This window comes from Thalassophryne amazonica, chromosome 22 (assembly GCF_902500255.1).
Source record: "Thalassophryne amazonica chromosome 22, fThaAma1.1, whole genome shotgun sequence".
Classification (NCBI taxonomy): Eukaryota; Metazoa; Chordata; class Actinopteri; order Batrachoidiformes; family Batrachoididae; genus Thalassophryne; species Thalassophryne amazonica.
In genome coordinates, this window is record NC_047124.1 from 15,844,299 (window position 1) to 15,870,135 (window position 25,837).

Genomic DNA, 25,837 nt, shown 5'->3' on the forward strand with positions numbered 1-25,837 from the left:
CCCCTCTAAGGGGCTGCTTGCACCCCAGGTTGCGAACGAGGTATTTAGAGGGCGTTTCTAGTTTCACTCATTTAATTTCAGGCTGACAAGAGAGAATTACAATAAAAATGTGAGTGAAATCAGTTTTTCTTTTGGATCCACTGACGTGATATGGATCTTTACAGACGTACTAAATAGCAGAGTTTTTTTTCCACACCTTATGACTCTACTTGTTCCCTAAAAGGTTCAAAGTGAGAACACTGTGTTGCAGCATCTCTTTACAAACTGTCTCCTCAAACTGCAATAGAATAATTGATGGCCGTCACAGCCAGTGTGAGAGTTAGGAGCCCCTTGTTTTTATTGGCACGGTGAATGCCTTTTTTAATTTTTGGCGCTTTAGATACTTTATTTGTTGAAATTTATTTTATTTTTGTAAAATACTTTTCATAGCAAAGTATTTAGGTTTATTCCTGGTTGGTCTTCTCCCATTTCGTCTACTCTTAGGAAAGTACATAAATCCCATTTGGTCTACTCCCATTTTTGTTTTGGATGTTTATGCAGATGAAACTTAAAATGCAACTTTTAGTTGATAGTTTTTATTTTTTGCATGAAATTAAGGAAATTAACTCCTACAATATCCTAAAACCTAGTTTTCTAAAACTAAAAGAGTAATATTATTGACTTAGTTTTGTCTTTAAATATAGCAACTGATACAAATACAAAAGAAACTCCAGGCTAACCCTAACCCTAAATAAAAAATACTAAAAAAAATAATATTTTGAAAATTGGGGGTATTTTTGGTTTATCTAATCATTACAACCGCTTATAATTCAAAATCTTGTAAATAAGAAAAAAATCTGGAAAATACGAGAGTAGACAAAATGGCACTACTCTACATTTCTGAGAGTAGACGAAATGGGAGTAGACCAACCGGGAAGTTACCAGTATTTGAATAGAAGGTTGAAAGTTATTGGAAGACTTTATGGTTATGTTTCATGGTAAACTAACCAAAAGGTCCTCGGCTAATCTGAAAATAGTTGAGTAATTTTTAAAAGTTATTAGATTAATTGGGTCAACAAAAAATAATCCATAGATTAATTGCTTAAAAATGTAATCATTAAGGCTAATTTATGCTACTCCTTATCCACAAGGCCGTTGCCATGCAGAGCCCTCTGCGCCGTTGTGAACCCCCTCCGACCCCCTCTCCATACCCTGACTTGCACATCCCAAAAAACTGTAATTACATGTCAAGATGACAGGGACTGCGAACTACATCATTTCCAAAATCTCACTTTTCCGGTTTCACAATTAATGACTTGCACAACCATAGACATCATGGGATAGTAAGCCAGTCTTCGTGAAAAAAGGTGTGCCCCTACTGTTCTGGGGGTGAATTGCAACGCAATACCCACCAACGCGTTAATGGAGAACTTCAAAAGGTCCACGACTGTGTCAAAGTGATTGCATAACCATGGAGTTACAGAGTAGTAGAAGCATAAAAAGGCCTTTATTTACACCCGTTATACGTATATTTGTTAGCTTTGACTGAAATATTGGTGCAAAAGTACTGATTTTCATAAAGTCAACAGTAATCATTACTTTCATTGTTTCAGAGCCCTTCATGAGGAACGGCCGCCCTCCTACCTCCCACAGTATGCATTCCTTCCTGCACCAGTACACGGGCTCATTCAAGAAGCCCCCCCTCCGCCGGCCGCACAGCGTCATCGGTGGCACCCTAGGGTCTTTCATGGCCATGCCCCGCAACGGCAGCCGTCTTGGTGAGACAGACATATTTTTTACACTCTTACACAGAAGGAAGTGAGTAGTGGAAGACCACATGGTAGCTGGGAACAAACAGGAAGCGTGTCACGGTCCTGAGATTTCCATCCTTTTTTTTTTTTTTTTTTTTTTCCCCTCACATTCACCAACGCGCTCTGACCAGAGTGACTGCTTCTCTCTTCACCTTCAGCCGCTCCAGTTTCTCTCAGGAGTGACAGCTGGATGGGGGATTCTGTCAAACATGACGCAGTGGCCGACACAAACTGATTCATAGCAGTTGATCCATGCCAATGAGTTTCATTCTGAGAGTGAAGGATGATTCAGAGCTGCAGCAGCTTTCAAGGTGGCAATCGGCACAGGAAAGAGGGTGGCAACATGATTCATGGAACACTGTGAAATAGAGAATCTGTGTGTAGTGGGCATCATAACTCACATGTCACAAGGCTTCAGTCATGATTTATTCATAATTTATGCTGAGTTCAAGATGCCCATTACAGAAATTGTGATCTTTTCAATGACAAAAGCAAATGGAATGGACTCTGTTTTTGCTTGTGTTTTATATGTTTGATTGCGTATCTGTCCAGGTCAGATACGACAAACTACAATGTAATTTACTAGGTTTCTCAGTTGTGAGAAACTCTGGTCCCTTGGCCTAAAAAGAGGGCTTGGATCCAAAAACAGGACACTTAAGTGGGACATTGCTTTCCTCAGTGTGCTTATTACAAAAGCTGATGAAGATAGACGAGAGCAGGAAGACAATGTGATAAGTAAGGAGACAAAAAAGCTCTCAGAATCTCAAGAAACTCCAGTAACCTGCCAGAAAAGGAGGAAGCGAAGGAAGGATGTGTGGCAAAGGATGATCAAAAAGAAACATGAAAATGGTAGAGGATAAAATCTTGCAAAGTGTTTGTTGAGAGGAAGAAGTGAGAATAAATGTGTAAAAGCAAATGGAAAAGATATAGATTTTAGGTTATTTGAAGAGAAAGATCCAAGCTTAGAGTGAGAAGAAAAAAAAAAAGTAACTTAGAATAAAAGTATTTGGGGAGTTTGGGGTGAGATTGAGAGCTGATGGGGGCTGAGATCATGTGGGTACTTCTGATGAGATGACGTAACGTTAGAAATGTCAAGATAAAAAAGGAATGTATGGAATTGACTGTCAAAGGCCCTAGCTTCCACCCAGTGCTACTGTTAGTTTCCACCAGATGACCAGCTGTTGTTGTGCCCACGTCCACTATAGTTGCACTCACATGGGCGTATTGATTTAAAAATCAGGTGTGTTTGGGCACACAGCTGGTGTGTACTTACCCTAAAGCACTAGAAAGCGTTTACGCTATTAGCTAACACAAACTTGGTCTCAGGTCCAGTGATATTTAATGAGTGTAGTAGTCAGAAAGCACACGACTCACATTGACCCATCAAACTCCAAAAAAAAGTTATTTTAAGAGTGGTCCTTGATGATGATGATTTTTGATACCAGATTGTCTGTTTTTGTCAGGGGGAAAAATGGGATACCCAATCAGCCTGAAATTGGGTGTATAATGTTGTAAAAGTAGTATTGCAGAGCTGCCAATCTTCCCGCATTGGGCGGGATTTACCCGTGTCCCGCGCCCCACATGAGTGTGTGTGGGATGCCCATGAGTTACACTTCGCGCCATTGACACTCACAGTCACGCATGGGTGTCCTGCATTGGTAATGTCAAATGTTCGCAGGTATGCACCATACCTGCGAACAAAGTTTTAAACATTTCAAAAACTTTGTGAAATCAGGATGAATCGTGATCCACAAAATGTGAATAATCTGATTTAATTGGTGCAGATTGGGGCTAATTTTGTATAAAAGTAGGTGAAAGTGGACAATCAGGTATAATATGCAGTAATTAGGACCTATTGTTCCGACCAGAATCCTCCTTGTCTTCATATTCTGCAACAGGAAGCTCATGGAAAACATGTACTGTACAAGAAAAGCCACTTGTGAGATGGTAACAGTCAGTTTGGCTTTTTGGAAAAGGGTAGGGAAATAATGCAGAAGTAGCACTTTGTGCATGCGTTGATGCATGCACAAAAATAAATAAAAAATCGGGGGAATGGAAATCGTACATATTCAGCAGTAATCACTTACACTCATATGTAAGCAAATATAAAATAATAGGTAATAGGAATTTTCTGAAGTATAAGTCACAGGGTTTTTTTTTGTTTTTGTTTTTGTTTGTTTTTTACAGGTTTGGGAGGTCCTGCAACTTCCACTCTGGTGTGACTTGTATACTGAAAAATCACACATTTGTGATTAAAAATGTCAATCATAGCTATTTATATAGGACTTTCCCAGGAATCAAAGAACCAAACAAATAATAAAAGAATAAATGGCAGTAACAAAAAGAACACGACAGTGCACAAAAATCCCAAATTAAAGCACTGATGATACATAAAAATGGTCCAACTTGGATATGGGTTTTACTTCTTCAAGGTGCAGCTTATATTTCAGTGTGACTTTTACTCCGGAAAATGCGGTAATACAAATTATGCCTACTGTTTAAAAAAAAAATGGACCTGATTTCTTCCATTTTGAAATCTGCACATGAATTGGGGCTAAAAATTTGCCCTAAAAGGAAATAACACAAAATACTAAACTTTAATAAATGTTTTTGTGATATATTTTGGCGGCACGCAAACTACTAATTTTTCTTTTATGCTTTCAAAAGGATCAAGTATTTAGACGAGATGGATTAGAACAGCGGGTTGGAAAACCAATAAAGGAAGAGAAACGGTCAGCGTTAGGGATTAAAGTTGTGTTGAAGTGGACAGGATAAGGCTCACTGTGCAGCAGTAGTGAGGAACAAAAGTCACCCGTCACGTGTATTTGTGTTTGGGTACCACAGTTCTTCTCTCTGTTCATCTTTTCCGTATGCAACGTGAGGTCACTCTTTCAGCGTTGTTTTTGACTGACGATGTCCACACTGCACAGTCTGATACCTCCTCCCACATTTACAAAAAAAGATAACAGCATAAAGTGCAGGTTATTTATTTGTGGGGACTATATCGCTAAGAGTTGCACACAAACATTTCCATCACTAAAGGGTTATTATTATTATTATAGTTTTTTTTTTTTATCATTATTTTAGTGTGTGTACCTCCATAGGTAGAGGATTGATAGTGGAATAATTTATTCTTCTAAAAATGATCATTGCCCTTCCTGCTTAACTTCTCACTCCCTTCACTGCCTATGTCTCCACTGTATATTTCAATTTTTAATAAGTTCAATTTAATCAGCTTATAAAGTGCCAGATCACTACAAAAGCCATCTCAAGGTGCCCCCAAAGATCAAATACATAATCAAAAACAGAAGTAAAAGAATAAAACGGATACAAAATAAATACTATTCAAAAGAAAGAGAATAAAAATAGGTTTTAAGTCTTGACTTAAAAATGTCCACGGACTCCGACTGCTTCACGGTTGCAGGAAGACTGTTCCGCAGGGTGGGTGCACAACAGGGCTGGACTGGCATCTGAAAAGGGTCTGGGCACCTGAGGGCCCAGCGCCATTATATATACGATTTATATATAGGCCTATATATGATGTCTGGAAGCGTATGCTAAAGAAGAATGTATGTGAAGTTCTGTGTATGTATGTTTTTGAGGGTGAGAGATAGAGAGGAGGATAAGGTCACTAACTTTTTTTTTTTCCTGATTATGAGCCCTGGTATGAGCCCTGGCCAGTGAATCTCAATGTGAAAAAAAAAAAAAAATTATATATATATATATATATATATATATATATATATATATATATATATATATATATATATATATATATATATATATATATATATATATATATATATATATATATATATATATATATATATATATATATTCATACCATTTTCCTTAAGCAAAAACTGAAAACGGGTCCCACAGACCCAAACACCTTACGAGGGTTAAGCAAAGCAGTATTTCACTAACACACACAACACTGTAAGTTGGACACCAAATCTAGTCAGAGCATTATTTGACACCAAAGCTAATAAAATAAAATAATAATAAAAAAAATAAATAAATAAAATTAATCCCTTAGTAATAATTTCCTAGGTTAAACATTTTCATACTTTCAGCTTACAATTGCTCCAGTCGAGAGATACTGTCAGTGAGCTTACTGAATGGAATGTTAATAACAACCAAAAATATTTGATGCCAATTCCACAGCGTATCACACGTCTTTCTGCCCCTTCTCACCAGGCTGGCAGTAGCTACTCCACCTTGGAACGGCTACCAGCGATTGGTAAACAGTAGCACAGCTTGTCAGCTTCTTACCTATCCATCTACCACGCCACGAGGCAGCTAATACTTAATACCAGATGTCTTGATAATGACATGGCATGCCATTACAAGAAGGAAAAGATTACAAAAATACATTTTGTATAAAATCAGAGTTGCACAACACACGACAAGCAGTAGAGTAGAAATAAGATATTAGTTGGATTTGAGAAAGTGAAAGGGGGGGATGCCATAACTAACACACACTAGCAATTACTTTAGACACACAGCACAGGTCGTCCTTGTGACAGTTCAAGACAAATGGAAGAGTTCTCTATGCTGGAGCAACAATACAAGAGAAGTCAAAGTGTATGAAAATAAATGGGTCGTCCTTGTGACAGTTCAAGACAAATGGAAGAGTTCTCTATGCTGGAGCAACAATACAAGAGAAGTCAAAGTGTATGAAAATAAATGGGTACATGTTTGTGACTGATTTGAGAAAGTCAGGATGACGACTTAGTTTCAGGCAATAAATGGGAAACGAAACGCCGAAGTGGTGAATAGAGAGACGGTAGGTGCATTTTGCGGCAGCGGCATCTTCACACGTGGCAGGCGCATAAAGATGCCAACGAAAGAGCGGCAGCTGCTGCGGCTGTCGCGGCACACGCAGATGCCACAGGAGGTGCTGAGACAAGATGCCGCTGCCGAAAAATGCACCTGCCCTTGCTGGGTGAATAGCTACACTGCATTGGCTAGCTAATAGCAAGTGTTGAGATGAATTCTAACCTCAATCTCTCCCTGCCTGGGTCACGTCTCTCTCCATCTCTATCTCCTCCTCCTCCTCTTCACTCTCCACCACCTGTGCTCTCAACGCCGGTCCCGGGCTAGTTTGAAATGACGGACCGGCGGCCCCACTACCCGAACCCAAGGTCGAGCTTGTGGTTTTAAACATATTTGTGATTTTGGCACATTTTGCTGCGTTGTCTTTTAATTTCTGTTTTCTTTTTTCCTTTCGCTTCTCAGCTCCACTCTTTTGCTTCTCCACTTTGCGCACAACTCTCCGTTCTCCACTCAAGCTCAGACCGAATAGCCAAAACTTTGAGTGATGACTTGGGTCAGGTGGGGGCCTGTAGGGAGGGGCGGGCCTTCGAGAACCAAGGAATTTCATTGGACTAGCCCAATGTGCCTCAGGAGAAGCATCCAATGGGCCTCTATGTGTAATTTTTTACCGTCGCAATCAATAAAAAATATAATTATATACATACATATTTTAATGACAGACCTGAGGGGGCCCAAAATGCGCGAGGGCCCAGGGGGATTTGCCCGGTACACCAGATAACCAGTCCAGCCGTGGTGCACGATAAGAAAAAGCTCTTTGATCTGCTGACTTCTTCTTCACCCTGGGAACACAGAGAAGTCCCGCATCCTGCAACTGTAAAGCCCAGGCCGGCACATAAGGTTCCACCACATCAGCCAGATAAGACGGCGCCGGTCCATGAACAGCTTTATAAGTCAATAACAAAACCTTAAAATCTGCTGTCACAGAGATGGGGAGCCAGTGTAAAGATGCCAAAATGGGTGTGATATGTTCAAACCTTCTGCTTTGTGTCAAAAGCAGCATTCTGAACCAGCTGAAGACCCCTAATGCTGGACTGTGGTAACCCTGAAAATGATATATATATATAATGTGTATATGTGTATATATGTATGGATACATCATTACTTGTTACTCTTGTCTTATACCTTATTTGCCTTAATTGTTTCAATCACACTAACATGCCTGATGCACTCTTCCAGTTGGTCCATCCCGACTGCAGAGTGTGGGGCGATTTTCACACCCGGTCATCCATCTTTGTAGTAACTTCTGAATCTTTATTAAGCCTCAGATATTTGGTCACATATCTGTCTTCTAACGGCCGTCCGCATTCGATGTGAACTGGCGTCCGGCTGTAAAACTTTGGCCGACCCTATCCGGTTAAGTGTGACGTGACGCATCGTGATTTTCAACTTCCGGCTCCAAAAAAAAGGTGCGCTGTCATTAACATTGAGAACTGCACTGAGACGATCTGATCAGGCTGCACTTACACCGCTGCACACGGACAACAGCATTAACGTCGCAACATAAACCTCTTTAGGATCAGGGAGACAGACACCCTCTCTACTTTTAAGATTAGGCTTAAAACTTTCCTTTTTGCTAAAGCTTATAGTTAGGGCTGGATCAGGTGACCCTGAACCATCCCTTAGTTATGCTGCTATAGACTTAGACTGCTGGGGGGTTCCCATGATGCACTGAGTGTTTCTTTCTCTTTTTGCTCTGTATGCACCACTCTGCATTTAATCATTAGTGATTGATCTCTGCTCCCCTCCACAGCATGTCTTTTTCCTGGTTCTCTCCCTCAGCCCCAACCAGTCCCAGCAGAAGACTGCCCCTCCCTGAGCCTGGTTCTGCTGGAGGTTTCTTCCTGTTAAAAGGGAGTTTTTCCTTCCCACTGTCGCCAAGTGCTTGCTCACAGGGGTTCGTTTTGACCGTTGGGTTTTTTACGTAATTATTGTATGGCCTTGCCTTATAATATAAAGCACCTTGGGGCAACTGTTTGTTGTGATTTGGCGCTATATAAATAAAATTGATTGATTGATTTGTATATTGTGCCTAAAACTCTCCTGGATATATTAACTTGGTTTTTCGACGTTGTTACTGCGTTTGTTTTATGTAAAAATGTCAGACACTCAGGTTGCTTCTCCGTTATTTTTCAATGGGAGTTGCTGCGAGCTGCAATCGCTTCCTGTTCATGTCGTTCGGGGGGAAAGTGACGTTTGCAGTTTAACGTCCTGTTTATTGTAATAAATAATTTTTTATTAACAAACAGACATGTATATTTTACCTGTGCATAATAAAATATGTAAAGTAAAAGAAAAAAAAAGTTTTATTAAGTGTTCTGATCATATAAGACGACCATAGGCGAATGCAGTTAACGGAGGTGGAGGTGGAGAAGGGAGGGACGGAGGTTTGCGCTCAATGTAAACACAAACTAAACTTAAACTGTAAATCCTTAAAAAGATCAAACAGACATAACTTTAATTATAAACTTGGAGGTCTTTGGACCCGGAAACAGATTTATCATGTGATGCATTACGTCAGCGCTTAACAACCGGATAAATGATGCCTTTGAGCCACACAGTTTAGGAGCAGAACAATTAGCTGCAAATAACGTTTAAAACATTACATTTTTACAGCTGACAGTTAATCCGTTTGGTGCTACTGGGGTGTTAAATTTTAATACTCTGCTCAAAGACCTGCTGCGCTGCAGCAAGTGCACTCACTGTTATGAAAACCAACATTCGTATGAATAACCAGCAGGGAAACCTCACGTAAAATGTTTATGGAAAAAGCGACAGTTAGACTTGCAGTCGAGAAAATCAGATTTTCCTGATTTTTTTTTTTTTTTTTTTTTTTTTTTTTTTCCTTCCCTGAAATCAAAGTGAATAAACAGGATTAATCTTTATTAATGTAATGTTAATAGAAAATTTAATGTTGTGACTTTTCCAAAAAAAAAAACACACATTGCAGCGATGCTGTTTGGCCACACAGATCTTATGGAGGTTTCTTCCTCCTGTTTTCTCTGCTTGGTGCTTTCACATTTGATGACAGACTGCGCGGCTGGAGGCACTGACACACTGATGACAGAGAACTGCTCAACCGTGGCTACTCATTAACTCTGTGTTTGAGTGAACGTGCGGAGGCGGCAGGGTGTGCGGTTTGTACATCAGTGCATTTTCCTCCTGCCGTGCTATGGTAGTTGTGGTAGTTTTACTGCCCTGGAGGAAGTGGTGCAGGTTTGAGTGTTTAATCTTTGGCCTCAGCAGTTACAAGGGTCTGAAAGGAGATGGGGAAAAGTGAGAGAAATAGACCTACAGTGAGACAGAGAGGACCTGTGGTCTGTGAACAAATGAAGCAACTCTACCGGCAAGAATTGCAGTTTTTAGAGACTGATGCAAAGTGGAAGTTGTGTTGAGTTCCGTTCAAGCTGGCCGTCTATGGTAGAGCGACAGGAAAGGCACCGCCAAGAGATAAGGAGATGTGTTGGTGGAACCGTTAGGTGCAGGATGTAATAAAGGTTACGAAAGGAGCAAAGAAGAACAACATGTGGAAGAGAGGGAGATAGAGAAATCTATATGAGGAGGAGAGGAAGACGATGGCAAGAGCCAAGCCACGAAGAGCCATATGGAAAATGGAACACGCAAGAGGGAGAGAGAAAGTTTCTGAAGAAAACCAAAATATCGACGCAAACGGGTGTTTGAAAAGCTGCTGAATGAAGGGTGGCATTTGGAGGCGGAGTCTCTAAAGACGTTCCCCAACAAAAAATACACACTGGGAAAAGGATAAAGACCAGGAAGGAAGAAATACCAGCGGATGTGTGTTCACAAGAAGAATAGAATAGATATATGGTGCGATTGAATGCAGATGATCCACTGTTGCCCAGTGGTCAGGCTCACAAGGTGCAGAAGTCCTGCTTTTAAGAATGAAAGTATATTTGATAATTTTTTTAAAAAATATTATTCCGTAGAATTTTGAAGATGTGATAATGTCCATCCAGGGTGGTCTGCAGTAACTCATTCTAATATATTAACACCAGACAAGAAAACAGGGATGTACGAGGTCTGTCAATAAAGCAACGGTCCTTTTTATTTTTTTCAAAAACTATATGGATTTCATTCATATGTTTTTACGTCAGACATGCTTGAACCCTCGTGCGCATGCGTGAGTTTTTCCACGCCTGTCGGTGACGTCATTCGCCTGTGAGCACTCCTTGTGGGAGGAGTCGTCCAGCCCCTCATCGGAATTCCTTTGTCTGAGAAGTTGCTGAGAGACTGGTGCTTTGTTTGATCAAAATTTTTTCTAAACCTGTGAGACACATTGAAGTGGACATGGTTCGAAAAATTAAGCTGGTTTTCAGTGAAAATTTTAACGGCTGATGAGAGATTTTGAGGTGATTCTGTCGCTTTAAGGACTTCCCACGGTGCGAGACGTCGTGCAGTGCTCTCAGGCGCCGTCATCAGCCTGTTCAAGCTGAAAACCTCCACATTTCAGGCTCTATTGATCCAGGACATCGTGAGAGAACAGAGAAGTTTCAGAAGAAGTCGGTTTCAGCATTTTATCCGGATATTCCACTGTTAAAGGAGATTTTTTTTAATGAAAGACGTGCGGACGGGTCCGCGCGTCGGGACGCAGCCGACGCGGTGCGGCGGCACAGGAAAAACACCTCCGTGTTGATAACCATTTGTAAAATCCAGGCGGATTTTGATGGCTTTCAGTGGAGTGAGTATATGAGAAATTGTTTAACAGCAGGACGTGTTCCAACTTGTCCTTAAGGCTTTCAACAGAGGTGTTTTTCCTGTGGCGGAGCGTCGCGTCGGCTGCGTCCCGACGCGCGGACCCGTCCGCACGTCTTTCATTAAAAAAATCTTTAACAGTGGAATATCCGGATAAAATGCTGAAACCGACTTCTTCTGAAACTTCTCTGTTCTCTCACGACGTCCTGGATCAATAGAGCCTGAAATGTGGAGGTTTTCAGCTTGAAACAGGCTGACGACGGCGGCTGAGAGCGCTGCATGACGTCTCGCACCGTGGGAAGTCCTTAAAGCGACAGAATCACCTCAAAATCTCTCATCAGCCGTTAAAATTTTCACTGAAAACCAGCTTAATTTTTCGAACCATGTCCACTTCGATGTGTCTCACAGGTTTAGAAAACATTTTGATCAAACAACGTGCCAGTCTCTCAGCAACTTCTCAAAGGAATTCCGACGAGGGGCTGGACGACTCCTCCCACAAGGAGTGCTCACAGGCGAATGACGTCACCGACAGGCGTGGAAAAACTCACGCATGCGCACGAGGGTTCAAGCATGTCTGACGTAAAAACATATGAATGAAATCCATATAGTTTTTGAAAAAAAATAAAAAGGACCGTTACTTTATTGACAGCCCTCGTACATTGAGGAAACTTTTATTTTCAATACAAGTGCATTTAACACTAAACACTGAGGAAACTCTGTTATGAGTGTATTTAACACCAGACGAGAATAATACAGGAAGACACCCACACCGCGGCAGGTGCCGTCGCTCCCAATGTTGGCTCAGACTTGAACAGATGCCTCAAGGAGAGCCTGGGTGAGGATCTGGTTGGAGAGGGCCTTGGAGTTCTGTGCTGTAGCCTTCATGGTGGTATGACGCTTGGTGACCTCCACTTCAGTCCTGTCTGCTAGGTGACTGTGATTGACAAGGGACCGTGCGTTGTCAAAGAAGTTGTAAGTACACCCCAAGGAGCATTGCTGAGTGCATTACCACTGGGTCCATTTTCACTAGGTCTTCTTCTTGACATACATGTACCCATCAAGACAGAGCTTGTCACCACCTCTTGATGTTCTCCATGCTGAGTGAGTTTTGAGTGATTCTCAACATGACGGACTTATATACTGACAGAAAAAGAGCTCGGCTGTAGTAAGAATTGCTCAAAATACTCCTCAAATTGCTCAAATAACTTAGAGAACATAAGACAAAGAACAAAACTTTGAGCAGAGGTGTTATTCAAGAGGTTGGTAAGGTTAGACCTTGCTTGTGTGGCAGCTTTGTTTGTTGTGATGTGGCACTATGTAAAATTAAATAAATTGAAATTGAAAGAGGTGTGATAGCTGTGAATGGAAGTTTGGCATGTGTGAAGTGATGGGGGCAAAGGATTGTGAGCTGTTTTTATCTATGGGTGTGAATCAATAAATAAATCATGAAGTACTATGAAAACAATACATTAAAACATACAAATCTTGGCTTGTGAGCATTTGTCTCTTTTTCCATTAAGGGTGTGAGCATATGTCTTGTGGGCAGTTGCCATGGAATCCTCCAGAGTGCACCCCACCTCACACCCTATGACTGCTGGGATAGCCAGCACCCCCTTCCCCCGTGACCCTTAACCGGAGTAAGGTGGTATAGAAAATGAATGGATGTATAATATTAACAATATTTACTTCTTATTGAAACGCTGTTGAAAACTGCATTCATCTTAATTTGTCACTGTAGGACTTTAAAAAAAAAAAAAAAAAAAAAAAAAAAAATTATTTTAATTTATTTATTTATTATTTATTCATTTATTTATTTTTTATTTATATGCTCCAAAAAAAAAGATTGATATACAAAAGATGTCGTCATTTTGAATTTCTCTTTTATTGTGCTTTGTCATGTGCTAGAATTGATTGCAAAATTACAAATAGACTTTCTCACATAATGTTGTTTGTTTAGACAGTTTTAAAATCTATTTTTAGGAAACCTTTAGCAAACATTGTCTAAACATTGTTCATTTACACTTCTTCATGCACCAAAATGACAGTGTGACTTTCACAGTAAAAATTTTGCTGTACATTTGCCCCTACTTACACAGTAAAATGGTTTTATTTTGAAATGTGCACAGATTTATTGTGAAACATGTTCTAACAAATTTAGTAATTAGTGGTGGCTTTACACATTTCTCTTTTACTACCTGCAGCAACAGAAATGAGAAGAAGTGTTTGTAATAGCTCCCATTTCACACTCCTGATTTAAAGCATATTTCAGGCCCCGTGCACCACACTTTTGGGCTGGTGGGACAATATTTCAGCAGAGAAACCCCAAAAGAATAGAGGAAATGTTTGATTGTGCCCATCTTTAAGGAAAGGACTGATGATTAGGGCTGCAGAAATGATCGAGCAGTGGCCTCTGGAGACTGGTGATTTGCATTGATCACTTTGAATGGATGGGGAGGAATTTATTTGGGAAATCACCTGCTGAGTGGAATGAAAACCCTTTTCATCCTTTATGGAATGAGATGGAGACCACTGCTGCATTAAATTAAAGCTCTGAGGACATTCTGTGAAGATACCACTGTGTAGGAGGAGGAGGTTGACTGTATGATTGAGTTCAGCATGAGGGAATTACGTATTGTTTTGAAGAATGTTTGTGATGGAGTTTGGAAGTGTGTAAAGAAGGTTGGAGTACCAACAGCCTGTGTATTTGTCCAGTAAGACGCGGGGTAGTCATCACTGTAATCATTGATGACTGGGCATCTTCACATGTCGAGAAGAGGATGATGTGACTAATACTGCCAGATGTACACGTGAATTTGTCAAGGGATCCACAACACGTGACCTGTTGGACAGATTTTATTCTGTTATAATGAGCTTTGGCTCAAAATAAAGGAGTCCTCTTCCAAAAGCAGCACACGTCCTGTTTCAAAACTGATCAAATATGTGTTCAAATTTAATATTAGATTCATTCTCACTTTTTGAAATAGTAAACATTACTCCCTTTAAATATGCTTTCATCCTCTTATTCACATTCTCTTGCAGATATTGTTCATGAGAATCTGAAGATGGGTTCGGACGGGGAGAGCGACCAGGCATCGGGAACGTCTTCAGATGAGGTTCAGTCTCCAACCGGTGTCTGCCTGAGGAACCGGGTCCATCGGCGAATCTCTATGGAGGTGAGTGACGTACACGCCCCCTCCCCTCCTCTTTCTGATCTGTTCTTTGCCACCCCCTCGATTCCTCCACAGGGAAGTGTAGATTAGAAGGGGGTTGGGGGGGGGTTGATCCTCTCCTAATGGGCTCTCCGTCTCTGTCTGACGCGATACTGGTATCAGTTCTACTCCACAAGGATGCCAGTGGCGTTTGATAAAGGGACGCAGCGTTATAAAGTTTGCTGTTGCACGATGATGCTGCAACAGAGAGCATGCACGCTGCAACAGAGAGCATGCTGGGATATGAATTTGCTCTGTTTTGGATATAATGACCTCATGTCATTCAGGCCTATTTTAGCATCTGTACAATCGCAGTGCAACATTTTTGGTTATTTTCACACCTGAAATATTGAACCAGCAGCGTCTCAATATTCCAGTTGGAATATTCCAACTTCAGTGCTTCCAGAGAACTGGGCTCCATTGAAGTGCAAGGAATTATGAAGTATGTTAACGTTCACAATAGGGGAAAAAAAAAGATATTTCTAACGTTTTATCACGGCATCATGACTGACTATCCTAGTTCATCATGTCCACCCTCCTTAACCCTTAAAGGCTTTCCCGGATGTGGACAAGGTTTTAATCTGTGGCATTTTGGGATGCACCTGCCTGTCAGAACAGGACTTTAAGGAACTGTCTTGTAAAATGTTTATAAGAAAATAAACTGCCTGCATGAGCCCCAAGGGTACAAATAGCAAATTAATGAACTGAACAGCATGAAATAAAAGTTGTTTTTTGTGCATTTATTTTCTTGATTTTTATTTTTGAGATGTTTACTCTGTTCCTGTCAGTTTCTCACCTTGCTGACATACTCGTTCACACTTGCTGTTACATAAATTGCCAGCTTTGAGTCTGTTCTACAAATAAAACATTCAGCTGTTGACTTTGTGAGTTTTTGTTCCGCATTCGCACGTCCCCAATAAATCATATTTTTGTCTTTATAAAATGGAATTTGTTTTTAGTGACCATCTTAGCCTTGGCGGCATGCTGCCCCCTGCTGGCAGAGGAGTGTATGTGTGTGACAGAAATCACCTTTCCATTTTTGCATGATGCGCGCACACACACACACACACACACACACACACACTGTCTGTTGCACGATTGTTGCCGCTATTGCATCTCGCTGTGTTGCTACTGGAGATGAGGCTGTCTTGTGTCAATAAGGAGCTCTTCTATGTGTGGTGCCTTCACACACTAATGGAAAACAGAGTTTTGTTCTTCACACACTCTGTGGGATCATTTGAAGCACGCCTGAGTTGACTGATATTTTTGGGCGGACTCTGTAAAAGCACAAACTAAACGGCTCGTCAAACAGCTGACAGACGCCTGCTCTTATTTTTATCAGCCTGCGTTATGTCAGTTCACGTCTATATCAGATTAGCCTCGGCAGCCCGTGGTGTCAGAAGAGCCTCTGTTTGTGTGCGGTGGTCAGAATAAATACACCTGCCTTCTTTTTCTTCTTGACATTCGAGCCTTTGTTTGCTGACGTGTGTTTTCAAAAGAGGTCAGAATTAGATATTTGCTTATGAAGCCTTTGTTGTTCGACCGCAGACACGCACACCTCGTGTTATTTTTAGACACTGTAAAATGGTAACTGACTTGATCTGTCTGTGTGTAGGAGGAGATGAGAGCTGGTTAAGACATGGCGTGTCCGTGGGTGGACTCTCTAACCTACATTGTCTTCTGCTGTTCGGCGGTGAAGTGTCCCACACTGCCAGGCGGCTGTGAACGTGTCCTCTGACAGTGTGCTGTGACGGGGAAAAGAAAAATGCAGCTTACAACCATAAGAGATTTTGATTAAGAACTACTGTGCGTCCAGCTTCTGCAACTACAATAACAAATTAAAAGTCAACAGTTATTTTTTTTTAATGCGTGTTTGATTTGTTTCCTTCGAGGGGGAAAAACACTCAGATGAAGAAACTTTAAACGGCAGCTTCAGCTCTAAATTTAAACTTTCCTACCAGTTTTGTGTGTGTGTCTTCCAGGACCTCAACAAGCGCCTGTCACTGCCTGCTGACATCCGAATTCCTGACGGTTACCTGGAGAAGCTGCAGCTCAGTAGCCCGCCTTTCGACCAGCCGCTCAGTCGACGCTCCCGCCGAGCTTCCCTGGTCAGTGTGTGTGTGGGTGTGTGCGCACGCATGTCCTATTGCCTTCCTTCAATCCTATTGCCAGACTCCCCCGGCATTGGGTTACCGTGGCAACTAGCCATGTCTGGATTAACCTAGAGTCACGATCCAAAGAATTAGACCATAATGTTCCACTGTTGACTGATTTATACAGCCTTATTCCAGAAAGGGATTCACAAGGTGGATTACAAGGTATTTTCCAGACTACACTGTATGTCACACCAGAGTATTAGTTGCATCTGTCCAAAAATCCATGATGAAGGGGGCGAGGGAGGACATAAGTCACATTGGTCTGCATTTATTTGTGGAAAGTGGTGCTGTCTCCTAATGCAGTAAGAAACAAAATGAATAGAATTGGGCTATTATTCATTTATTACCCTACACCAGGGGTGGCCAAGTTCGGTCCTCGAGAGCCACCTTCCTGACACTCTTAGTTGTCTCCCTGCTCCAACACACCTGAATCTAATGAAAGGCTCATTAAAAGTCTGCTAAGGAGTCTTTCATTGGATTCAGGTGTGTTGGAACAAGGAGACAACTAAGAGTGTCAGGAATGTGGCTCTCGAGGACCGAACTTGGCCACCCCTGCCCTACACCGTCTTAGTGAACAGAAACTACCAGGCTACAAGTTGTTGTACAAGGCAGAAAGAACTTGAGTAAACTGCTTGTCACCACGGAACAAACAAACAACACAGAAGTGCTAAATGTGTGTACATTTACCTCAGTAAATGTAAATAAATTTTCTATTTTGTTCTACATTTTTAAATGTTTATAGATACCCTTACTTTAGACTAATTGTCCTTGTTACTGTTCTGGCTGTCCCACAAAGTGCGAAAAGGGGGGAATGTCGAATAGTCTGACTGTTATATTCTCGATCTTTACTTGAGTGGTCTTTCAGATTGAGAGCATGATGTATTGATTTTGCTCTTTCTCTAAGACCCAACATGTCCTCTTCATTCGGCTCTTGTTATTCTTTGTATTTTACAGTGATTGGCATTGACTTTAATGGTGCATTACCACCATCTTCTGCTCTGGAGTTTGCATCAGACAGCAACTCATTCAGATCAGTACACTGGAGCTGATTGTCACGTGTAGATTGTGTGATCTTGTGGCCGTAGATGATAATACACTATTTTTTTAAATACATAACTCACTTTGGAATATAAATTGCATGACCAGCCACAAAAGTACAAAAGCACGACGTATAGTCTGGCAAATATGGTAATGTGTAACTCGTTTTGTAATTTATCAAAAGTTTACTACTAAAATGTTTAAGATTAATATCTTTTAAAATTTGTACTTTAAAATAGACAAAATCAGGGGAGTAGGTATTTTGGAAGATCTGCGCCAAGCAGATAATTGGATTGGATCAATAATCTTGATATTGGTGTCAAACTATGTGAAACCATTAACCTTCCACATTGTGTCACTACAAGTTTAAAGATCCTATGGTTCTTTTCTTGAGGTGATGATCTTGTCTACAGTGCTGCAGGAAGAATAACACCACAGAATTTGCAGAAATAAGATTTTAACCATTTTTGCGCTGTTGGTCTTTTTTTTTTTTTAACATCATTTATGCCTATTGTCCCCTTCAGTCGGAGATCGGTTTTGGGAAATTGGAGACCTACATCAAGCTAGACAAGCTGGGAGAGGTGAGAAAGCCGTGAAATCTGTTTCCGCCGCTGCAGTGTTTGTTGTTGTCTTCTCAGTGCTCTTTAATTCAGTTTGTTTCGGGTGTAATGAAACAGGATTGTGTGTCGCTTTCAGGGAACCTACGCCACAGTATTTAAAGGACGCAGTAAGTTGACGGACAACCTGGTAGCGCTCAAGGAGATTCGACTTGAACACGAGGAGGGGGCGCCGTGCACCGCCATCAGAGAGGGTAAGCAGCTTATTCTATTTTTTAAAACATAACTAATAGGAACTCATTTTTACTGTGTCAATAGTTAATGTTTTCTCTTTCTTTTTTTTTTTCTCTACAGTATCGTTATTGAAGGACCTCAAACACGCCAACATCGTGACATTACATGATATTGTCCACACTGACAAGAGCCTGACACTGGTCTTTGAGTACCTGGTGAGAGTCGCTGCTTCTTTGTGCATCTTTTAATACAAACATCTGGAGTTTTGAACAAAGTGACTGCATGAAAAAAGGTTACAGGATCATTTCACTGTGGTTTGAATGTTTGATGTCCAACTCTTTACACATTTCTGTCCCAAAAGTGGATTTCAGGCTAACTCACACTTATTGAATTGGTCACATGTTTTACTTTCTCTCAGGTAGATGTTACTGTGTGCACAATCTCACCAGTCATGGCCACTAATGAACTCCTTCAAAGTTGTTATTGGAGTCTTGATGTGTTTATGGCTTCTCTCACAAATTTTCTCTGTCAGTGGAAAAGTGACATAGTAACATGCACCTTGTCAAAATGAAGTGCAGTAATCAAATGTCAGATTCATTTTGTTTTTTTTGTTTTTTTAAAATGGCAACTTGGACAGACATATAAATAAATGCTATTATTATATGGCTGTGACGCTATGCGCGCTCTGTTTGGCGTGATTACTGGTCGGATATTTTCCCATATCTGACCGCTTGCCATGACAATCGGTCCGCAATTTGTATTTTCATTACAACCCAGGAAGCTAAAAACACAATTAGAAAAACCAAAAATAAACGTACTCCATAAGTATCTAAACAGCATCGGAAAAAACACAGATTGAAAGCTCACCAGCTAACGACCGGACCACCTGTTAGCAAGTTCTTCATGGAGGTGAAGGAAGTGAACGAGCTCAACACAGTCATAGTCAGGTGATACTGTAAGTTTGAGTGGTTTATATATATATATATATATATATATATATATATATATATATATATATATATATATATATATATATATATATATATATATATATATATAAACAAATTGTTAACCTCGTTTGCTCAGTCTGTACGGGGATATCAGACCTCTGTGTTTTTCGCGCAGGCCTCGGTCTGTCCTGACACCTCACTCTATGTCCTCGTACAGACCTCTCACTCGGTTAATAATCCTTTATTATTTTAAGATTTGAATGTAAGTATGTTCATATTAAATCTGAAGCTGACAATTTATGTCAGAAGCCAGTGAAGAGACATTCTATGTTCATATGGTGAGGGAGGGGGTGTTTATTTATTAATTTATGTATTTATTTTGTATGAATTTTTAATAGTCTTGGTTACATGATCAGTCTTTTCTTCTCGAATGTCTGTTCCTCTCCGTGGAGTTGTTGTCCTCAACTTCACCTTGGCTTTTCTTTCAGGTTTTGGTGCCCCTGTGAGGACGGATGTTTTACGGTGCGATAAAAGCCTTTGTTACAGTGTAATGTGGAAGCACAAGGTGAAATCTCCACTGGTGTCTTTTTGTGCAGGATAAGGATCTGAAGCAGTACATGGACGACTGTGGGAACATAATGAGTATGCATAACGTGAAGGTGAGCGCACTCCTTATCTTTTTTTTTTTTTTTTTTTACTCCGTAGACGTTGTGCTGTTGTGGAAGGACGCTGCACTTTCATTTCCTCCGCCATACATCCATTCACCATCATTTAATTTTTACGATGCACGACCACATCCTGCATTCATATCCCTTTTGGCTAATTAGTGCGCGAGCCTCAGGCGCTAAAATTAGCGCCTTGTAATTTATTTTGCATGTGTTTTTGGATGTAAAGGCTGAAGCTAAAGTTGACTGATTGATAAAGCAGAACAAGGCCGCAGCTGTGTGTGTGTGTCTGTGCTAATAACGTCAGATCTCTCCAGATCTTCCTGTTCCAGATTTTGCGAGGATTATCGTACTGTCACAAGAGGAAAGTTCTGCACAGAGACCTTAAGCCACAGAACCTCCTCATCAATGAGAGAGGGGAGCTCAAGCTGGCTGATTTCGGTAAGATGTATGCAGGACAGGAGTGTTAATCAGATGTGATGGGAAAATCTCTCCTCTCATCAATCAACCTGATGTCGCTTCATGTCTCCAGGCTTGGCGAGGGCCAAGTCAGTCCCGACTAAAACCTACTCCAACGAGGTGGTGACTCTGTGGTACCGACCCCCCGACGTGCTCCTGGGATCCTCCGAGTATTCGACGCAGATTGACATGTGGTATGAGCCTCGCTGTTAATTTCACTGACACTGCGCTCACTTGGTGAACGCCACCGCTGGCTGCAGGTTTTGTTAGTCTGTTATAACCGGAAGAACATGGCCGAGTGGGTTAGGGTTAGCCTTCAACTTGTTTTTCTCATTATCAGTCAATTCAGTTCAATTTATTTAGTTTCAAGGCGCTTCACACAAGTAAGGTCGAACCTTACTAACCCCTAGAGCAAGAACACAGACAACAGTGGTAAGGAAAAACTCCCTCTGATTATATTGAGGAAGAAACCTCAAGCAGACCAGACTCAAAGGGGTGACGCTCTGCTTAGGCCATTCTACCATAAAGGTTTACAATACAGAACTCAACAACAAGCATCGTGTTTTGGCTGTTCTGATTCCTGATTTAAATTAATAAATTTGAAAAATTTGCTACCAAAGCTCCCAGATCCAAAATATTTTCATGAAATAAAATATTATATTACTTTTTACTTCACAATGTAACAATTTGGCAGTTTCAATAACTGTCTGGTAATTTCTGTTATTGATAAGGTTCAAATACAATTTCAGTTCAGTTTATTCAATTTATAAAGCGCCACCAACTCATGACAGCGTCGCCCCAAGGCGCTTCACATAAAACAATTCAAAAACAATTTAAAATGAATAAAAAAAAAGAAAAAGCACAATTAAAAGATAAAAAAACACAACGACCAAAGGTTTGAGTTACATCTTCTGAAATTTTTTCTTTTTTTTTCTTTTTTTTTTTTTTTTTTTTTGCATTTCCACCAGTCCTTGAACTACCCATGTCTGTGGAATGCTGCTGATGCAGGAAATAACTAATGCAAGCTTTAAAATGTGCCATTTCATTCACTCCAGCACTTTATTCTACATGTCTCACTTAAAACATTCTGTGTGTTTAATGCTGATTCTGTTTAAAAAAAAAAAAAAAAACTCCACAAATCAAAGAGAAAAAGACTTGGTTGAGACCAACAGTCGTGACAAAAATTTTAGCAAATCTTTCACTTTGAACTACAGATGGCATTAATTAGCAAATCAACACAATTTGAATTTTTTCTTCTTTTATAATTCATGGCTTTACTGTGTCATACTGCTTAAAATACATTTTTGAGTTCTGTCTTCTTATAGTCATAACTGTGCTGATTCCATAGAGGTGCAGGACTTGCAGGTGCGGTGAAAATTGAGCCCACAATAAGTCAAAATGTGACAAGCAGAAACACGGCCAGAAACCGCTGGAGTTTAGAGGGTTAAATAATTGATCTGTGGTTTATTGGTTACAGTATTGCCATTGTGATTGCTGATCTCTGTGTGTGCACGCAGGGGCGTTGGCTGTATATTCTATGAAATGGCTGCAGGTCGGCCGTTGTTCCCCGGCTCCACGGTGGAGGACGAGCTCCACCTCATCTTCAGGTTACTGGGTGAGTGACCGGAGCCGACCCACATCACGTGATCAGCTGCGCAGGTTGTGATTGGCTCTGATTCTGTCTACAGGCACACCCACAGAGGAAAGCTGGCCGGGAATCTCTTCCATCGATGAGTTCAAATCCTACAACTTTGCCAAATACAAACCGCAGCCGTTCATCAACCACGCCCCCAGGTGCAGGTCTCACTCTCTCCTTTGTTGTCCCTGCATTTAATACAAACACTCGCTCTGCGTGTGTGTGTGTGTGTGTGTGCGCACGTGCACTATGACCAGGAAATCCTGTAACAGATTTCCTTCCTCCCATGAGCACCCACATTCCCATCAGGCCTTGCTGCAGTCTAATAGTAAACCTTTGCATTGTCTCGTGTAGGCTGGACATTGAAGGCATTGAGCTGCTGCTGGCGTTCCTCAGAGTGAGTGTTTGTCTCCTTTATGTTGTCTAAAATAAGATTAATTCACTTCGAAAAGACAGCAGACTGCATTGGGAAGTGTCCTGCTGGACTTTCAGCATTCTTGATTTTACAAACCAGCACCTTAATTAGCATATCCATATATCATATCTGTGCCAATTCAGTATATACTTTCTAAATATTAGGTCTCTTATTAAACAGAGAGTCAAAGAAAACTACAGACTCCTGATTAAATAGCAAAATACAACAAAAATAAATGCCACAAAATAATCAGTTGAAGTATAAATGAACTGTAAACAGTGCCTTATTCTCTGTGCTGGCAACTCAAACAATAAATGCTACGTTGTAACTTAGCTAGTTTAAAAGCACAGATAATGAGGATGAAGTTAACTTTGAAGCACGAGATCAGTCGAAATACCAGCTTTGTTTTTGCTTTTGCAATATATCCTATAGATGTCTGCCCCCTACTGGATGGTTAGTGGATGATGGAAAATTATGAACAGCTATGGTACTTGCATGTAGTTTGGTGGGCACGATATGTGTTGGTTGGTGCATGGTCTGCCTTTGTGACAGTGTCAGCTAACCAGTTAAAATAGCTATCACCTTCAGTAAACAGAATTCAGAAATCTCTGGGAAAAACATGACGCCCATTATGTGTGTAAATATGTGAAATATATAACAGAACTCTAAAGTAAAACAAGAATTCAGTAAAGGATCCAACTTATGACTGAAGATGATGAAAACACTTTTCGTCTGCACTGCAAATTAGTGATGGCTAACTCAAAACACTGGAATATTTCCAATCCTTTGCAAAACCTATGTTTCATAACACTGTTCTGAAATCTATATCGTAAGGAAGACATTATATTCTATGTTAAGTGGGGTTTTGCCCTCTAGTGTTAAAACATAACACTGCACAAGTGAATGACAGATTGCAGTGGTTTGAGTCACAATACTTAAAAAATGATGGAAAAAATTGGCATTATTTATGGAAGTGCGACAGTCAGCTCAGGCTCTGCGTGTGCACCAACACGTGTGTTTCTTGTGGGCAGCAGTATGTAGTAGCAAGGCAGCGCGGCTCCTGACTATGGCTTTGCAAGTGGTTGCAGGTCTTTCAAGCTACATTGTGTGAGATTTATAGGTGTTCATTAGCAGAAATGGAATATAGCATTCATAACCATCTCTTCATTAGTGTATAATTACCTGCATGCTAGCTAGTGCATTTTAGCGCAGGCTAACACGTTTTGAGGAATGGAGGAGTGTACATATTGATTATCACAAGAGGAGGCAAGGCAGCATGAATCCCGGCACCAAAGAAGCAAAAACATGAAGGAAAACAATATAACTGACAACGGCATAATGCAGTCTGCAACCTCGCCACTAGATGACACTAAATCCTCCACACTGTAGCTTTAAACACACCAGCTAACTGGAACAGTGCTGAGAAAATGATAAACCCACATGTATTGAGGGGATCCCAGCTGATACTTGTCATTTATGTTTTCACAGTACGAATCCAAGAAAAGGATTTCTGCTGATGAGGCCATGAAACATTCCTACTTCAGGCAGCTCGGGATGAGAGTTCACACGCTGCCCGAGAGTGAGTGCACTCGGCTGGAAGCAGCAGCAGCAGCAGCCTGATTACATTTAATAATCTTCCTTTTTTACCGTTTGATGAAATTTAATGTTTTTGTGCTGCAGGCATATCACTCTTCACACTGAAGGAGGTGCAGCTGCAGAGAGATCCTGGCTACAGGAACTCCTCGTACCCAGAGTCAGGTGGGCCACGAACATGCACCGATTTGCCTGTTCTGTTATAAATGCATTATAAAATTGAAACGATTTCAGTCCTGTAATGAACATCAGAAATAACAGCTGATGGGTTAAATTATTAAACTGATTTATTTCTGTGGAAAGGTTCCATCAGTGCATTTGTAGGACAACTTCCTGTTTTGTTGTGTCTTCAGTCATATTGAAACATTGTTGCCAATCGAGTCGAGTGCTCTCCCCACGCTTCATTTATCTATAGAGGCTATTCCAGAGCGCTGTTTCTTCTCGTTTAGTCCCGAATGGCAAATCTGGGTATGCTTCGAAACATCGTAGTAACCTGGTGTACGTAGTAGTTTACAGCCATCGTCGGCACCAGATTTAAAATCGGAATCAAATTTTCGAACATTTCAACAAAATTTAACCCAGTCCTTGAAATCATTTATAATATGCACTAACTTCTAGGTGTTCATAGTCTTAAGCGCTTCAGTCATTTAATTGGGGTATTTCTAGTGACTACAGCTTGAAACCTGTTTCATCTTGCTCTTTTTGGGTAAAAATTTGATGCGGAAGCAGTCCTTATCAACGTTTGCTGCGTTTTTTTTGTTTGCTCCAAGATGAACAGTTTGATCATGTCTGGTCGAGGACGCAAGGATAGAAAAGGCAAGCCTGTAGCTCCTGGAGTGGAGGAGGTGCATTTAAGCCATTTCAAACCATTTCACACTTTTTTTTGGATCGTGGGCAGTCATAGTATAACGGCGCCCTGTGGAATTGTCCTGTTAACCTATGATTACTTGTATATTGCTGGTGATATTGTTAAATTTCCCCAGTTACTACCCACTGTGCTTACCACACAGTGGACAAGCATAGTTGGACAGTTTTTGTTTTGTTTTTTCTCTTGAGGCAGCTCTGTTGTGAATTGGTGCTATATAATTGAATTGCATTTTTTTTTTTTTTTTTTTTTTTTTTTTAAGTAGTAGTTCAGGAGGTCTGAGACTTAAACAGTGGTGTTGATGATTTCTTTTGTCCAAACCGTGTCAAATATCATTAATTATGTTGTTCAACACGTTTATCTTCCGATTTTGCTTATTTTTGGAATTTAAGAATCTTTATGTGAAGAAACAGCACATACTGTGATGTGCACATTTTGCTACAGAGTTCCTGTCCGTTGCGAAACTCACTCCCAGGAAATGGTATAAAAAAGGTGTGAGTTATACGCCAATGCAACTTGTATCCTTTTTTTTTTTTTTAAACCTTTTTTAAACCACCTGCATTTTTTTTGATCCACGATAGTCTGTTTTTGTACTTTTAATTTTGACACAAGACGTGGAACTCTGCATTCACATCTGGATACAAATGTCTGAAACATTAACTATTTTTGCCTGTAACATCACTTCTAAATAATTATATAACTGAACTAGCTATAAAAAAAA

General features: G+C 40.6%; 1 protein-coding gene across 1 annotated transcript in view; it reads left to right on the forward strand.

Moving 5' to 3' along the window:
* Window positions 1-25,837, forward strand: part of cdk17 (cyclin-dependent kinase 17) — a 58,556-nt gene that overhangs the window by 32,226 nt on the left and 493 nt on the right. Inside the window, exons 3-16 of the mRNA XM_034162925.1 lie at window positions 1,593-1,757; window positions 14,379-14,512; window positions 16,531-16,656; window positions 18,267-18,323; window positions 18,439-18,553; window positions 18,654-18,748; window positions 20,080-20,142; window positions 20,466-20,589; window positions 20,681-20,801; window positions 22,125-22,222; window positions 22,296-22,401; window positions 22,598-22,640; window positions 24,147-24,237; window positions 24,339-24,416. Of these exons, the coding sequence (XP_034018816.1) occupies window positions 1,593-1,757; window positions 14,379-14,512; window positions 16,531-16,656; window positions 18,267-18,323; window positions 18,439-18,553; window positions 18,654-18,748; window positions 20,080-20,142; window positions 20,466-20,589; window positions 20,681-20,801; window positions 22,125-22,222; window positions 22,296-22,401; window positions 22,598-22,640; window positions 24,147-24,237; window positions 24,339-24,416 (1,416 nt within the window). The remainder of the gene's footprint in view (window positions 1-1,592; window positions 1,758-14,378; window positions 14,513-16,530; window positions 16,657-18,266; window positions 18,324-18,438; window positions 18,554-18,653; window positions 18,749-20,079; window positions 20,143-20,465; window positions 20,590-20,680; window positions 20,802-22,124; window positions 22,223-22,295; window positions 22,402-22,597; window positions 22,641-24,146; window positions 24,238-24,338; window positions 24,417-25,837) is intronic.